Source organism: Rhinolophus ferrumequinum, chromosome 9 (assembly GCF_004115265.2).
Source record: "Rhinolophus ferrumequinum isolate MPI-CBG mRhiFer1 chromosome 9, mRhiFer1_v1.p, whole genome shotgun sequence".
Lineage (NCBI taxonomy): Eukaryota > Metazoa > Chordata > Mammalia > Chiroptera > Rhinolophidae > Rhinolophus > Rhinolophus ferrumequinum.
Genome location: NC_046292.1, coordinates 81,483,841 through 81,501,907, shown reverse-complemented (window position 1 = coordinate 81,501,907; position 18,067 = coordinate 81,483,841). Strand labels below are relative to the sequence as shown.

General features: G+C 37.2%; 1 protein-coding gene across 3 annotated transcripts in view; it reads left to right on the top strand.

Moving 5' to 3' along the window:
* Positions 1 to 18,067, top strand: part of PHACTR1 (phosphatase and actin regulator 1) — a 502,857-nt gene that overhangs the window by 13,538 nt on the left and 471,252 nt on the right. For all 3 annotated transcript variants that reach the window (XM_033114676.1, XM_033114677.1, XM_033114674.1), the window contains exon 3: positions 11,712 to 11,858. In XM_033114676.1, coding sequence (XP_032970567.1) covers positions 11,712 to 11,858 — 147 coding nt within the window. The remainder of the gene's footprint in view (positions 1 to 11,711; positions 11,859 to 18,067) is intronic.

Sequence of the window (18,067 nt, the reverse complement as noted above, 5' to 3'; positions counted from 1 at the left end):
GGAAATCAGCCATGTAGAAAATGCAAAATTAAAATAAATAGGGTTAGCATTGCCTGTACTATTAAACAAGGTTGGAAAAGTGACTGTCTCTCTTAACCAGACGTGTTCACCATTTAAATAATAGCCATTGGGTTTCTGTCCAAGTCAGTTCCCCATAAAAAGCCTGAAACACATTTTCCTTTTTGCATATAGCATTCTTTAGCAGCCAGCCTCAGCAACTCTGCAAAGTATCTACTTTAAGAAGCTGAGAAGAAAGGAAGCAACGAACATGTGTTGCCCGCCTACCATTTGTCAGGCTGTGTGTTAGGAGTTTTACATTTATTATATAATGTTTTATCCTCCCAAGGCCCAGTGAGAGAGTTGATTTTATTTCTAGTTTACATGTAAGAAAACTAAAACTAGGAGCGCCCACTTTTTTCCAAAATCTAATAAGTATTAAGCTTGGGAATAATGCCAAGGTTTAATTTCATTGTGACAGCCTTACTTGGAGCTGGCCAGTAATAATACTTTTAAAATAAGAAACGTTTATTGGGACTTTCCTTTTCAAAAGACAACATGGATTGCATGTTTGAATCCTCATGGCAACCCTAAGACATAAGTGCTATGCAAGGTCCATCTTATAGAAGCACAAGAAGTTGGTGACTCGCATGAAATCATACAACTATTATGTATAGAATTTGGGTACAAACTCAGGAAGGCTAACCTTAAAGCCTTTATTTCATATTGTCTGGAAGGAAAGTGATATCCACATTATAGCTTATATGTTCATACAGGTGAAAATTACAAACTGCCACAGGTGGACAGAGATAAAGAAAAAGGAAGATACTATATTGTCACAGTTTGCTGGATTGGGGCTGGGAATAAACACATTTCAGCCAGAGGATGGGCAGAGTTTAGACGTGCAAAGATGGGAGGAGAAGAAGAAAGATTTTCCAGTGCAAAGATTTGTACTATCATTTGATCATGCTTGTTTAATTTTTGTTTGAATCTTCTGTCTTAAAATTTGCTCACTGATCTATTAAACTGGTTAAGATTTGGGTTTTCTGATAAACATAAATGGCATCTAAGCATCATGATTGGTGCTCTGAGGCCATTGAGAACCCATGTGTATTACTTATCTTGTGCTGCATATCAAATTAGTCCAAAATTAGTGGCTTACAACAACAAACATTTATTACCTCACAGTTTCTGTAGGTCAAGAATTTGGGTATCTTACATTGGTGGTGCTGGCTCAGGGTCTGAGGAGGCGGTAAGGATGTTGGCCTGGGCTGCTGTCAAATGCTTCTCTGGGACTTAAGGGGGCTCACACACATGGTGCTTGGCCTGAGGCCTCCGTTCCTTGCCACATGAGCCTCTCCATTGGCTTCCTAGGTGTGCTCATGTCATTGCAGCTGGCTTCACCCAGAGCAAGAGACCCAAAGAGAAAGCGTGTTAGACGCCGCAGTGCATTTTATGACCTACCTTTGGAAGGGATATACCATTACTTCTACCATATTCTACTGGTTGCAGAGACCACCCCTGATTCACTGTGGGAGGGGCCTTCACGAAGGTAAAAATACCAACAGTTTGAGATCATTGGGGCCCACTTTGCAGGCTGGCTACCACACCACACAAGTTGTTGTGGGAGCAGATAATTTGTTTAAAGAAAGAGAGAACATGGCTCCGATACTTAAACAGGTTTTGCTAATATATTTCATATCTTTAAGTGGTTTTTAAATTAGGCACAATTTTACATAAACCAAAATGTAGTCCCTCTGGAGGAGAAGCCACTATGCTAATTTTAGGGTAGCTATTAAATAGTCTTGCGTCCATCCTTTTAGTTGTTGTTTTTGGTATGCACAGTTTTTTAATTTTATTTTTTATTTTTCAATTAGAGTTTACATTCAATATTATTTTATATTAGTTCCAGGTGAATAGTGTAGTGGTTAAATATTTCTATAATTTTTTTCTTTTTCTTTTTTATTATTTTTTTAATTAAAGTTTATTGGGGTGACAATTGTTTGTAAAGTTACATAGGTTTCAGGTGTCTATAATTTATGAAGTGATTTCCCTGATTAGTCTAGTACCAGCCTGACACTATGCATAGTTATCATGATATTATTGACTATGCTGTACTTTACTTCCCCCTAACTGCTTTGTGACTACCAGTTTGTACTTCTTAATCCCTTCACCATTTTCCCCCAGCCCCGCAACCCCCTTCCCATATGGCCACCATCAGTTTGTTCTCTGTATCTATGGGTCTGTTTCTATTTTGTTTGTTTGTTTATTTGTTCTTTAGATTCCACATGTAAGTGAAAGCATATACTATTTGTCTTTCTCTGATTTATTTCACTTAGCATGATACATACTAAGTCCATCTATGTTGTTGCAAATGGTAAAATTGTATTCGTTTTACGGTTGAGTAATATTCTATTTTATATATATGTATGTGTAATACTATATATATACTATATTATATAAAAATATATATGTGTATATATATTTATATATATATCACTTCTTTATTGAATTGTCTATTGATGGGCACTTAGGTTGCTCCCATATATTGTCTATTGTAAATAGCGCTGCAGTGAACATAGGGATACATATAAGGTGTGATCAAACAATACGGTGAATGTCTAAATAAAAATAAAATTGATTACAGTGAAAGACATATTGCCATTAATGCCCCTCACAATATTCCCCCTTGCTTCGAAACCACTTATCCCATCTGTCTTGCCACTTTCTGAAGCAGCTGTGGAAGTCCTCTTTTATGAGTGTCTTTAGTTGCGCTGTCGTTGCTGCCTTGGTGTCCTGACTCAGTTCAAAACATTTACCTTTCATGGTCATTTTGACTTTGGGGAAGAGCCAGACGTCACACAGTGCCAGATCTGGTGAATAAGGTGGATGAGGACACACCATAATGTTTCTATTTGACAGAAATTGCCATACAGGAGCGATGTGTGACACAGAGCCTTTTGGTTGTTATCACAAAATACGGTGAATGCTGCTGCCAAGTTCCATCCAATGGAAAGGCAGGGATCTTCAATACTGGAAATGGTGCACTGAACCTTAGTAACAGTGTGTGACAAGTTTCAACTTGTTCTGTGCAGTCAGTTGGGTATGAGCTACGATTGAGAGAAGGTGTGGTTTAAATGTGCCGTAAATCATCCTACCTCATGACAACGCTCCATGTCACACATCGCTTCTACTATATGGCAATTTCTGCTAAATAAAAACATTATGGTGTGTCCTCATCCACCTTATTCACGGGGTCTGGTACTGTGAAACTTCTGGCTCTTCCCCAAAGTCAGAATGTTTCAGGACATTGAGGCACCCGTGACAGCACAACTAAAGTCACTCACGAAACAAGGCATTCAGAACTACTTCAGAAAGGGACAAGAATGATGTGATAAGTGTGTTAGAAGCAAGGGGGAGTATTTTGAGTGGTATTAATGGCAATGTGTCTTACCGTAATAATTTTTTTATTTAAACATTCACCTTATTGTTTCATCATGCCTCATATATTGTTTTGAATTAGTGTTTTGGGTTTCTTTGGATAAATGCACAGGAGTAGAATTGCGGAGTCTTACAGTAATTCTATTCTTATGTTTTTGAGGACCCTCCAAACTGTTTAGATGTCAAAAGAGCTAAGGTAATGACTGCAAATAATGACAGTTTCACTTCTTCCTTTCCAATTTGGATGTCTTTTATTTATTTTTCTTATCTGATTGCTGTGGCTAAGACTTCCAATACTATGTTGAATAAAAGTGATAAAGGTGGACAACCTTGTCTTGTTTCTGATCTTAAGTCTAAAATCACAGTCCAGTACAGAGTCCAGTCTAGGTTCAGATATCTTTTTCTTTCCCTTGTATGTACATTCCACAGTCTTAATTTGTCTTTTAGGACACTGGCATATTTTTAAGAATGCAGTTCCCTTCCCCTGTTTTAACAGACCATTCCTACTTTTGAGGTGGTCTGACATTTCCTCATAGTTATGCATTTCCTCAGGTTATGCATTCTAGGCTGGAATACTCCAGAGAGGAATTTTAAGATCACTAACGTATCCTGCTCATCATCAAAATATTCCCCAAACTTAGCATCCTTTATTAGTTCTTACTTGATCTTAACTATGATATTTGTAAAACGATGACTTAGTAACTCCATATCCATCTCTATGATGTGTCAGCCCTGGGCATTTTACTGTAAGCAGTAGCCCTCCCCTCTCCTGAATTTACTTATTTAGTTATTTACCCACTTACTATCATTTTTATCCATTTATTATTTATTATTAGGACTCACAAATACCTGTTATTGATGGTTTGTCATTTATTAGTAGAGTTAATTGTTTTGTGCTCAAATCGTTGCATATTGCCAATACAAGCCCCTTCAAGCTAGCTCCTCTATTCTTGTGACATGCACCCTTTTGGGGGGGGGGAATGCTGCCTTGTTCCTGGCATAAAAAGAAGCCCACTCTCATCATTCTTTCTTTATTCCTTATTTACATTTCCAACCTAGTTATTTGTTGTTGTTATTAATGCAGCACAGAATGCTGGGAGCAGAATATTTAAAATGTCAAGCTATAGATTTGATGATAGCCTAAAACTAATCTGAGACAGAAAAAAAAAAACGTACAGAATTTTAGCATAGTGGAATATTAATATTCACGAAGCTGGTCAAAGCTATTAAGAAATTATGTCAGTTAATTAAGTCAAAGCTAATTAAATTAATGATTAATAGTGTGGCTTTGTAAATATTTGGTACTTAAAAGCAATAATTCTCAAATTTATGTGTACGTCTTAAGCTGAAAGATTTTTTTTATTATTTAAAAAGAGCTTGTGCATTTATTTTTAAATTAACAATGGCTGGTATCAAATTACTATGACACTTCACATACTATGATATTCTCCAGGATATACTCATTTACAAAAATGATGTAATAGCTTTATCTCTAAATGTGTAGCTAATGGTAGCTTGCAATTTTTTATTAAAGTAAGCGTAATATAATTTTATTTTGTAGTGGTATATAACTTATGTAGAGTGATGTGCACAAATATAAAATGTATAACTTGATGAACTTTTACTAAAGTAAGCACCTTTTCTGAAAAGTACAACCCCTATTCAGGCCAATATACAAAATATTTCCTACATCACAGATAGATCCTTTGTGCCTCCTCAAAGACAATATCTCTCTAATAAACCTTCTATCGGTGTATATTAGTTTTGCTATTTCTTAAACTAATATAAATGGAATATATACAATGACAAAGAACTAGTAACCAGAATATATAAAAACTTCTTAAATGATAATGAAAAGACAAACAACTCAATTTATAAAAATGTGGACAAAATACTTGAATAGGCTCTTTAGAAAAGAAGATATGCAAATGTTTAATAAGCATAAGAAAATATGCTCAGCATGATTACTAAAAGAAAAATTCAACTGAAAACCTCAATGAGATGTTACGCACCCACCAATCTCATTAAAAGTTAAAAATCATTTAATGCCAAGCATTGATAACGATATGAAAGAATTGGAGCTCTTATACATTGTTGGTGAGAATGTAGCCTTGCAAAATCCCCCTAGAAAACTTCTTTAAATAAATGTATCCATAAATATAGGTAAACAGACATATGTCCTATGACATAGACAAGCATGTACATGGCAGATTTATTCATAGTGACTCCAGACTGGAAGAAACCCAAATAACCATCTACAGGAAAATATACAAAAAGGATTGTAATATCATCATACAGTGTCATATTACATAGAAATAAAAAAGAAGAAACTATTTCTACAAGCAACAACATAGATGAATCTCATAAGCATAATGGTGAACATAAGAAGTTAGATCTAAAAAACTATATAGTGTATTAATATGTATTCATACACTTTTAATGGATTTAGAACCTATAGTGAATACCACTTTTTGTTTCCTGATATTGGTAATTTGAATCATCTCAATTTTTATCTGTGACAATCTCGCTAGCGGTTAGTCAACTGTATTGATTAATTTTTAAAGAATGAGCTTTTTGTTTTATTTATTTTTCTGTTTTTCTATTTTTAATTTTATTCTTTATTATTAGTTCCTTCCTTCTGCTTGCTTTAGATTTATTTATTTTTTTCTACGTTTCTGAGGTAGGAACTTAGATCATTGATTCAATGCCTTTTGTTTCTCTAATGTAAGTATTTAGCACTATAAATTTTCCTGTCAGCACTGTATTAGCTGCATCCCACATATTTTGGTATGTTGCATTTTTAATTGTATCTAGTGATGAACAGAAGTTCTTTATTTTAATGGCATCAGCATGTATATTTATTCTTTTATGGTTAGTGCATTTCAGGTCCTGTTTACAAATCTTTGCCAATTTCATAAAATATTCTTTTATGAAAAAATTTTCATCTAGAAACTTAATTGTTTACCTTTTACATTTAGGTACATGATCCTTTTGGAATTGAATTTTCTGTATGGTATGTGGTAGGGATCAAGTTTATTTTCATCCACCATATGGATAGTGAAGCGATCAGAGCATTATTTATGGAAAAGTCCATCTTTTCCCCATAGTACTGCAGTGTAACTCTTGTCAGAGTCAGGTGTCTGTTTATATATGGTCTATTTTTAGATTCTCTGTTCTCTTTCATTGGTCTATTTATCTTACTTTGTTTTTGAATCTATACTTTTATAATAAGTCTTCATGTATTCTACTATAAATCTTCCAGCTATTTTCTTATTTGTCAAGATTGTCCTGGCTAGTCTCGCCCCTTTGCATTTCATATACATTTTAGAATCAGCTTGTCAAATTAAAAAAAAAAAGGCTTGGAATTTGATTGACATTACATTGAATCTATAGATCATTTTGAAGATGACTTTCAATCCATAAGTATGGTATATTCACCCCTATTCTTCATTTATTTAGGTAATTTTAATTTCTTTCTGGAATGTTTTGTAGTTTTTCATGTAGAAGTCTTGCTGCTCTTTTCTTATATTTATTCATTGATATTTCATAGTTTTGATGCTATTGTAAATGGTTCTTTTTCAATTACATTTTCTAATTTTGCTAGTATATAGAAACAAAATTGATATTTTACATTGCTATGGTATGCCAGCGATGATATAAGATTCACTTATTATTTCAAATAGTCTGGATTCTTATGGATTCTGTATGTATACAATCATAACATACTGTGTTTCCCCAAAAATAAGACCTAGTCGGACCATCAGCTCTAATGCGTCTTTTGGAGCAAAAAGTAATATTAGACCAGGTATAATATAATATAATATAATACCAGGTCTTATATTAATTTTTGCTCCAAAAGACGCATTAGAGCTGATGGTCTGGCTAGGTCTTATTTTCGGGGAAACACGGTATGTGACTAATCACAATTGTATTTTTGTTTTCCAGTAGCTATACCTTTTAAACTTTCTTTTACTTATTGCCCTGACCAAGACTTCCAGTATAATGTTGAATACAAGTGATGAGAGGGAACATAGTTAGGAGCCTTTTGAAAATCCAGGTATTCAGGTCTAATCCCCTCCAAATTCAGTAAGTCTGTGTTGAGGGTCTGGAAAGACCACATTTTAACAAGTATTCTAAGTGATATTGATGTAGGGGTACCCTAGAAACAAAATTTGAGTAATATTTTTAAAGGATAAGCTTCACTCATCTGATTTTTTTTTATTATTATTATTAGAATGGAATATTGCACTTTCTTCTTCTATTTCCCACCTCCATCCTCTTCCATACTAGTGATGGACATATAAAATGTTATTTGTTTGTGCACCCTATTGTGCTGTCTCATCCTCTGGCTCTAGCTCTGGATATAACAATGCATGAAAGGGTCTTCAGTGTTAAAATGTTGACTGACTTTAGAAAAGAAAAGAAAAAAGCAGCCCTCACCCTGAGCTAGTAGTCATATTCAAAAGGAAGTAATTGTAAAAAAAAAAAAAGAAAAAAAAACCCACAAAAAAACCCCACTATATTTTGAAGTTGTTGAGATCACAGTTGAATTCAGTCCTTTCTAGACACACACCCACAGCCACACATGTACACGCACAAACAATCATACGGGTTTTGCCTCATGATAGAAATAGTATGAGGGGAAAAAAATAGATTCTAGAGGACGTATTGTTACATAATAGATTTGATACTATGAAATTACTTGAATGAAGTATAGATACCACATGGTTTCCTCAATATTAGTTGTAAATCAAAGAAGCAATGTAGTTTCTTGGATGAAGAGATAATATATGCCATGGATACTTATAGAAAGAGTAGAGACACAAGAATGGCTGCAAATATTCATGGAGTATTAGAAGTAGGCAGTGTCTTAAGCCCAACTTATCTGAGCTTGCATTTTTATAGTTGAAGTCTTTGAGACCCATCCTGGTAGCGTAAGTGGCTTGTCCAGTGTTAATTAATGGTAGTGGTGGTACTGGGAACAGCACCCACTGTCATTGATTCCCACTCTCGGGCTCTTCCCCTGATGTCACTCGGTCAGATATTTTATAATGAGAGGTCATTTATATGAAAGGGATCCCAGAGAATAAAGAATATGGAAATATTGAGACAAGCTCACAAAAGTGAATCCTTATACAAGATAAGAGGGAGATACATGAAATGGGACTGATTTTGTAAGGGAATTGTTAGAACTAAGAAAGATATAAGAAAAGAGACAGTGAAAAGAGAATGAGAAAAAATAGATGAGAGAAACAAAGATGAAAATAAATTAGAGAAGCCAAAAAAATATGGAAAATCATAGTCAGAAATGAAAATGTGATGAAGTAATTCAAGAACATGAACATATATGTAGTATTTTGTTATTTTTGTAAAATATATCTATGTAGAATTATATCAATAAAATAATCCATAATGAAATAATATGAAAGTGCATTTAAACTCTTTTGAAAAAAGATAAATGTAAATTGTAGTAATTTTAAGTTCCTAATCCTATAAAATGTTGAGTGAATAAGAAACAGAAATTCAGAGTTGTACCTCTCTATATCAAGAATCATTAATATGTAAAATCAAAGAAACACCAGGGAACATTAAGGGTAGGTATTCTTTCAAAATTATTTATTTATTTATTTATTTATTTATTTATTTATTTATTTATTTATTTATTTATTTTAGAGACATTGCTGATGAATGAACATACAAGGGTGTAGGGAATCCCAAACATTTCAACATTTCAAATAATCAAACAGCACTGCATTCATTCAAAGACAGGTATAGTTTATACAGCATTCAGAATTGTTTGAGTTTATTTCCTTACTTTTGCACTTCCTTAAAAGCCTGAACCTAAAAGTTATAATCATAATATTGGTTTGCAGCCTGATTAGTCCTGGTTCATTTGGAGAGCCAAATACCTCTGTTGTACCTCCTGGGATAGGAGGCATCCATTTTTAATCCATGTTTAACAGAGATAAATAGGACTGAATAGTGAGGCAAGTGTCATGGAAAAGTGAATTTAAAATGTGGCTAGTCAACCAAGTATACATACTTAGCAAATCAATATGCTGGTTAAGGACACTGGATTTGAAATCAGGCAGACATGGATTTGGTCCCCAGTTTAGCGACTCATTAGTGTGTAACCCTCATTCACTCCTTTTATCTCTTCTTTCTCCTTCCCTCCCTCCCTCTCTCCCTCTTCTCACTTCCTTTATTCAAAAGTATCTATTGAACATCTATTGTGTACTGGGTTCGTGTCATAGACTAGTGGGCCAGTTAGCTCACATTCCTGAGGGAGAACATGGAAAGTTTATAGGAAAGAAATTTGTGATGTGCAGCACAAGCTAAGGTCCAGATGCAGAAAGGAGCCAGGCTTTTGGGACAACTCCAAGCAGACTGAAGGTAAATAACAGGAGATGAATTTGGAAAGACAGGTTGAAATCAGGTTGTACAGGGCTTTGAATACCAGGATAAGCAATTTCAAATTAACCTGCAGAGAATGGACTAACAATTAGAAATACAGTGGTTAGGGAGATAGTCTAGTACAGAAAGGCCAAAGGAGAAGATTTCAAAAAGGATAGATTACTACATACTTTGAAGATGCCAAGAAATAAGTGGATATAACTGTTAGAAGGATGTTGATGACCTTTAAAATAACTTTGGTTTGGTGGTAAGGATAGAAACCAGTTGTAGGGATGAAAGGAGGGAATTGAAGTGAAAAAAAATGGAGCTTATAGGGGCAAGAGTTCCACAGGAAAGTTAAACAGAATGGTAAGGAAATAGTATGGTAGAGAGTGAGGAAGCAGTAAGGCAAAGGACAGATATATTTTTCTTAAGATCAAGAATTACTACCTATACGTGAAGTTAAGAGACCAATGTAGAGAGACTGAAAATTCTATGGTTCAAAAATACAAGATGAGAGTTAGAATTGACAGCCGAAGTGGAGAGGGAAGTCTTGCAGTCAGAGCAGCACTTCCTCGTCTGAAACTGAAGGGCATGACCTGGCACAGATTTTCTTTGTAGGAGGGAGAGAATCAAGGTAACATTTATCTGTGTACTCCAGGTGGGCTCTCATTAGAAAGAACAGAGGCAACATCAGGCCACAGAAAGACCAAGTGACTGAAGCTGCAGAAAGACAAACAAAAAAGAGTTTAGCCCGTCAATAGTTCCAGTAGGAGCATCAAACCATTCTGATTCACTCTCCAGAAACCTTTCTAGGTCCTTCTGCTGTGTAACGTGGAAGGTTGCAGGACACACATTCAAAGAAATGTCAAGTGCCCTTGATCTTCACCTCTTTTTCAGAAACAATGGTACAGAGTTATAGAGACTACAGGTCCAATCCAAAGGCTATTATCTGTGCTCTAAGTCACCAAATAAAAAGTTGAAGGGTAAATGGATGGGCATTTATGTAGAGATAAACTCATCATAGAAGTTAGTGGTTGTAAAAGAGGGCCACTCACTTCTGTGTGAGTATGCCTAGTCTACATTCAAAATATCAACTCTAGAAAAGTTACTGCCAAACTGCTCTTAAACTTGCATACACTTTTCCTCTACCCTCCAGCTCCAGGGCTCAAAGGGGCTGGTGAGATTGCTTCTGAGCATTTCACATCTGGCTCTGCCTCTGTCTGAGCTCTGGTTGGTCAAGAGGGAGCAGAGGGGTACTTTGGGTGCAGTGCCCTCCTCAGTGACCAGCTGGGGCTAGGCTTACAGCCCAGGAGTAATCATTTATGCAAGGAAAGCTGAAGCAGGTGTATCTGGCTGGGCTAGAGAATCCTGTGAGCTAAGGATACCCTAGTGTACACTTGAAGAGCAGAGTAAGTACATTTGGCGGGAGAGGGCACAGTGCTGACTGGGCATCTTTGCTCTGGAGTCTTTTCCTTCGCATTAGCCTATCTGTGCCAAGAGCTGAAAACCGGGTCTGCGGGCAGGAGGGAGGGTGTCAGTCCGAAGCACTGACCGGTTGTTGGCCCTGTGACTGGGAGAGGAGTTAGGGGGAGCCCTGAGCGCCAGCCAGGGATAGCCTGCCTGATCTCTGCTCCAGTCCACAAATCCTTAACGGATTTTCTTTCTCTCCCCTCACCCTTTTCTCTCCTTCGGTTTCTTTCTTTCTCTCTTTCTCTTTCTTCCTTTTTCCCTCTCTTTCCCCCCCTCCCTTCCCATCCCTTCACCCTTCCTCTCCCATCCCCCTCTCCCCTCCCCCTTTCCATGTGTGTGAGCCTCTTCCTTTCCCCTCCTCCCCTTTTCCGCCTGTCTCCCTCTCTCCATCTCCTTCTCCCTCTCAGCTCGCCGGGCGACCCTGCTTCTGCCTCCCACATTAATGGCGGCATCTTCGGAGGATGATATAGACCGGCGGCCCATCAGAAGAGTCCGCTCCAAGAGCGACACGCCGTACCTCGCAGAGGCCAGGATCTCCTTTAATCTAGGGGCAGGTAAGGACAACCCTCTTGCCTTGCTCTCTCCCCCACCTGGCTTCCTTCCCTACCTTTGCTCCTCACCGGCTAGCTCAGCCCCCTGCCCCTCCTCTGGTCTCCCCCGCCTGGCTGTGCCCTCCCCTCCTGCCCCCCTTCCTACCCAGCCCTGCGCTGCCGGGTGCGCTCACTCACTCGCTCTCTTTGTGTCTCCTGTTTAAAGAGGGTGTGTGAGTGTGTGTGTGTGTGTGTGTGTGTGTGTGTTGGGGAGGTGGGGGAGGGTAGTACAAGGAGCCGTACATTCGCCCAGGAGTCACACACGGGCTTTCCTCTTCCATGAAGAGAAGAAAGTGTTGCCACTGATAAAACAATGATCATAGGAATAACCAAGAGCTGGCTCAGGATGCTGAGAATGCGCTGGCTGTGGGAGGAGGGTCTGGACAGGCTCTGCTGGCGCGGTTTGCTGGGGGGGGCTACTACAGAGTGGGTGGAACTTGTTGGTGACATTCAGACTGTGGTGATTTTGCCTGATTAATAACGACTGCTGTGGTGCTGAAGTGGAGAGCGGGTGGGGCTGACAGCTGGGAACAGGACCTTTTCCTTGCACCAAGCAGTTGGCAAGCAACCATGGTGATGATAATAGTAATAAAATGGTCTATACGACACAGGTTAGGTGATGTGATGGTGTCACTGGAACTGGTGCCCAAAGTGGCCCAGATGGTGTTAAGTGAAAAGAGTAACTGAGGTAGAGGAGGGAGGGAAGAAGATGAGAGGATAGGGAAGACAGAAGGAAGAAAGGAAAGAGCAGTAGAGCAGACTGAGGGATTCAGAGTCAAATTGTTTAAGACCTCTCAAGATGACCCGATAAGTACCCAGTGTCTGAAGTCCCCACTGCTGCTACTGCTCCAGATTCACAGGCAGACCTCACCCCTCATTACTAGTGGATGGTCCCTACCACTGGGAGAAAGTTGTTCCCCACTAACTTCACAGTGCTGCCTTCTCTGAATGGCTCCTAAGCCTCCACCCTAGCTTGTGTTTCTTCCTTTCTAGAGTCCCTTAGTATCCTAGCAACTCTAACACAGAGTGAGGGCATTTTCCTGAAGACCCTCTTTCAAAGTAAGTTAAAAAAGCAGATGATACTATTTTATTTAGGATACTAAACCTTTGAAAATGGAACTGAATCAAACAAAGTGTGTGTGTGTGTGTGTGTGTGTGTGTGTGTACGTGTGCTATAGCAAAGAGAACCTTCAAATGATGAGTATTTTATACGCTATGGTGAAGAATGGACAAAATGTTCACTAAGCAACCGTGTCTTTATGACTGAAAGAACGGCAACTGGATGTGCCAAAGTATTAAGTTCCTTGGAGTGTAATGTTCCTGTCTTGGTGATTTGGGTTTTCTAATTATGTTTTTTCATCACTCCTGGAAGTTTGTTTCTGGATTTGGGGCTAGGGAAAGAGGACTTTATTGGGTGAAGCTTTGGCAGTTTTTGTGGCATGCTGTAGTAGCCTGTGGTCTCACTTTGGAACTGTTAATCCTACTCTTGTATGTTCCAGATTTAGGATAAGGTTGTGAGGGATCTTGGAAAGGACTGAGAAAGTCTCTTTTAGGACCAAGACTGTTTTCCCACCCAGTGATATTAGGATGTATTCTCTTGAGCCCTTTGCTATCAAACTCTGGTATATTCCTGTAGTGTCTTTGGCAAACATGGGAGGAAAGGGGCTAAAGCTGCAGTTAGTAAAGGCTATTTACCTTCTACTAGTACTTTTACAACAAAACAATAAGATAGAGCACTAAAAAGAGTTTCAGCTACCACTGACTTACATTGAACTATTTTGCCACCCAGCAATTTGCAATCTTTTATTCTGGTTAAATTGCTCTAGAGGCCAATTAAACGATTAGGCTTTTCAGAAAGAATGTGTCTCCCTTTCATGTGGAAATAACAAGCCAAACAAGCTCTCAGTCCTTTCCATTCTCCCTTAGAACACCCCTAAAAGCAAAGTGTCCAGAAAGACTCCAGCAAGAAAGAGAATGCTGTGGAGAGGACACTGGTAGAGGAGGGAGGGAGGGCAGTCGCACGGGCTGCGTTCTGCAGTTAGGGGAGCTGTCCTCCTCGGTGGTGCTGAAGGGAAGGACTGTGTGACAGGGACGTGACTGTAAGGCGGACAGCGGGAAGGAGCGGTGCTCAGTGTCTCTGTGATGGAATCCCAGGGAGAACGCGGAAGATCTGGCCACCGAAAACTTTTCTATCCTTGCCCACTTAGATTTGTCGCCTGTTTACTATGCCTCACGCCTACTGCTCCACTGCTCCAATCTGGTGGTTTGCTCTAATTTTGCGCCGGCTGCTCACTCCTGGGGCTTTGTTTATTTCCCAGCTGGTTTTTGGTTGCTTCCCTGACATAGTAAGATCTACTTGCAGATGTGCCTTTCCCGGCGTTTAAAAGTAATTGTAACCCCTGGTTTAAAAAGCAAACAGCCTTGTTTATCTCCTTAAGCAGCAAGTTGTAATTAAACTATTAGTGTCGTTATCAGTGTTGCTGAACAGAGGAGCCTACACACTCTGAATAAACTACATAATTTGGGCATAGAGAGAATTTTGTTTGTCTCTTAACAACAATTTATTAAAAAATTAAACAAGGCAGCTCTCATCTGCCTTTTCTTTCCACTCTTCTCCCAACCCTAAACAGTCACTTATTGTTTATTCTTTCTGAAGAAATTCTTTATTGGTTTAAACTATTTATGTTTAATATTTGTTTTGTCACACCCACTCATTATATATAAGTCCATGTTTAATGCTTCAGAGGTTTGATAATCCTTCAAGAAAATCATATATATGTATAATTTTATTTGGATATCATGAAATCATTTTGTGTACCAACTCCCTTAAACTAATTTTTACAGTTGTCAAATAAAGTGGACTGGGCATTTTGAATGCTAATTAAATACTGAAGCATTTCTTCAACTATACCCAGTCCCTGATGGTACTTAATAAGATTGTTTCAGAAATAATTCCACAGCTTGAGTGAAGGAGATACTCCTTCAGCTGCAGTCCCAAGTCAGTCAAAGAATAGCACCAAAATGTGGGTCTTTCATAACTTTATGAAGATGTTAATTTTAAGGTTTAGTCTAAATTGAGACAGTAGAGAACAGAAATTTTCTGAACCATGACTTATTTTTCTAAAAGAGCCCCTTTTGTAGGTTTTTAACTTCTATTTAACATTTAGCGTATTATGCAAATATCGATAGATTGTTTGCTGAAGATAGTATAAATGCCAGAGAAAACCAAGCCGATGTATTTGCTTAAAGTTACCCAGACACATCAGACTTCATTTAAAACTTTGGAAGAGGTTCCCCCCCCCCCCGAGAATTTCAAATGTATTAAAAAGATATCTTATATCAGAACAGTATGCTTACACTCTTAGTAGCAAGTGTTTTTAATTGTGTTCTCACTTAGCAATGAACATCACTGACATTTAGTTTGTGAGAACGTACCCTGCCGTGTGAGGTCATTCATTCACTACACTGAAGGGAATGCAGCGAAGAGTTGCTGTTCATCTGCAATATTTTCCCACGGGCTAGTGGAAAATATTCTATTTTTATATATTGACAATATATAGAAGAGTATTCAATTCATAGAAGATGCTGAAACTGAAAAGTTTTCTGTGATTACACACCAAAATGAATGAAAGTGTTATGGTAAACGGAGGATTTAAGCATATCTGAAATTTCTTAAAGGGATGCCAAAAGAAGGAAGGTGAAGTCACACTGATGATTTAGGATTATTTAAAACACAAAATCCACTTTGGGCACTTTTGAGTAGATTAAGGACTTTTCTAATTATAAGGAGGTTTGACTTTGTTGACATTTCAGAATTGCTTTGTACGGAGGAGATTTTAAAGTGATAGCATGTTTAACCCCCGCATACTTATTCTCCTTGGAAGGCTAAGATTTGTTTTAGTTCCTGATGTTACCCAAGAATAGCTATTTCTGACTTCTGTTGGTCTCTTCTACTCTTTCAGGCCCAGAGGATAATGAGAGTGAAAATTGGCTTGCTCTGGCTACTTATAAGAATGGATGGGTCAGCCAGATTAAGTTAAAAACTGGGTCTCAGGAAATCTCTTTCCTACCTTTCCTGAGGTGGAAGACTTTTATTCCTTAGCTAATTATGAAGGCCCATGATATTGAGAAGTGACAGCCCATAATGTGCTATCATTACTTGTCATGAGAACTGTTGCTGGGCAACATTGTGAATATCATCATGCTGAACCAAGATTTTCACCACTCGAAAGGTCTTTGTAAGCATGCTCTTTCACTGTTTCACTGAAGAATGCCAATATAGCGCTTTCTCTCCCTCTCTCTCTCTCTCTCTCTCTCTCTCTCTCTTTCTCTCTCTCTCTCATATATATATATATATATATATATATATATACACACACACACACGTACATATATACATATATATGTATATGTGTATATATATATATCCATATATATTTGTTACTGATTTTAAATTGAAAGCAGATCATATGGGTCTGGGATTTATTTGGTGGGCCTAAGCTCTTTTTTAGTATTGCTTTTCACATTCAGTAGCCAGAAATCAAGTGGCTGACCACATACATGGCCAGGAGTCTCTACTGTGGGGCTTTCTGAAGTGTGCACTCCTTTTGTGCCTTTGTTAAAGCTAGCTAACCAATAATCTCATTATGTCATGCATTAAGGTGGTACTAGTGAAGACCACTCCAGATAACATATAAAATAATATAAACAAGGTACAGGAAAGTAATTAACACTATGAGGAAATAGAAATCCTTTTGCTGCAAATATATAACCATAAATATATAATATATAAACCATGTCAGTATTTCAACAACAATTTATACATTCATGAGATAACTCAAACAGAAAATCTATGTTGAGTGGTTAAATTTATTTAGAATATTTTGCCAGGAATTTTTTTTTTTAACATCGAAGGGCTGTATTTACTATTATCTTACGATTAAAGGATACATTACTTATTTGTTCTGTCTGTGTATGTCCATATAATTTAAATCAATGAAAGATCACAGAGATGTGTTTTATATGAAAAATGTGAGGCAAGAATCAGAAGAACTTGATTCTAATGCATCTCTTCTATTAGGATAGTAGACATGTCATTTAACTTTTCTAGGCTTGATTTTCTCAGCTCAAGATGAGGGATTTGGAATTTAAAATCTCTAAAACTCCATCTAATAAAAAGTTTGTATTAATAGCTGATAATTCTAGCTCTAGCTGTATTATTGGATACATACAATAATCTGATTTTACAGATAGTCTTATTTATGGCATAAAACATATAAAATAGCATAATTATAATAAGAATTAAAACATTAAATCATAGCTAAGTTGTGAAAATAAGTTGAGTTAAAAGCGAATTAATATATATTACAAGACACATTTATATACAGAATATTAATTAAAATATATTTAATTTGAATATTCAGGGATTAGCATCTTTAACACAGTTGATGTTCTATAAATATTGACTGAATAAGGTATTAGGGAACTCTTAGCAATAAATGGAGAGTGAAGAAACAAAATATTAATACAGTTCCCAATTGCCGTTTTAAGTATGTTAGCCTATTCTCTTTCATATAATTAAAATGAAATGGGAATATAAGATTTGTATTTTCCCTTTATTCTTTTAAATTACCAAGGAAGGTAAACATGTATACCAACTAGCTAAAAGGTGTAGGATTCAACCAAGCTGCCATGACCCCTTTGGAATCTGAAGATAGAATAATCCTTACATCTAGGCACTGACTGTAACATTTGGCCATGAACTACAAAGAACTATTCTTTCCTTTTCTTCACAGGCATATACGCTGACAAGAGCAAATAAACTATTGGTCAGAACTGGACATATTGATACATTTTTACATTACATTTAGTACGAGGCAAAATATTTAAAAATTACTTATGGAGTTACTCTTTAATATATGCACCTTCAATTTTTTTCTCCTTGACTCAGTAAGGTAAAAAGAGAGACACACATTATAGCCAGTGTTTTATGTTATGTAAATTAAAAAAAGCCTGAAGGAACTGTTAATGGATATAACATTTTCCTCATTGTATGGTGAAAGAAGAACTCTAGCATTTTCATATTTTGTTTCATTGCTCTCCCCACCCACTCTGGTAAGTGATAATGTGGATATGATTTCAGAGGGGAAAAAAAGTGAACCATATCGACATTT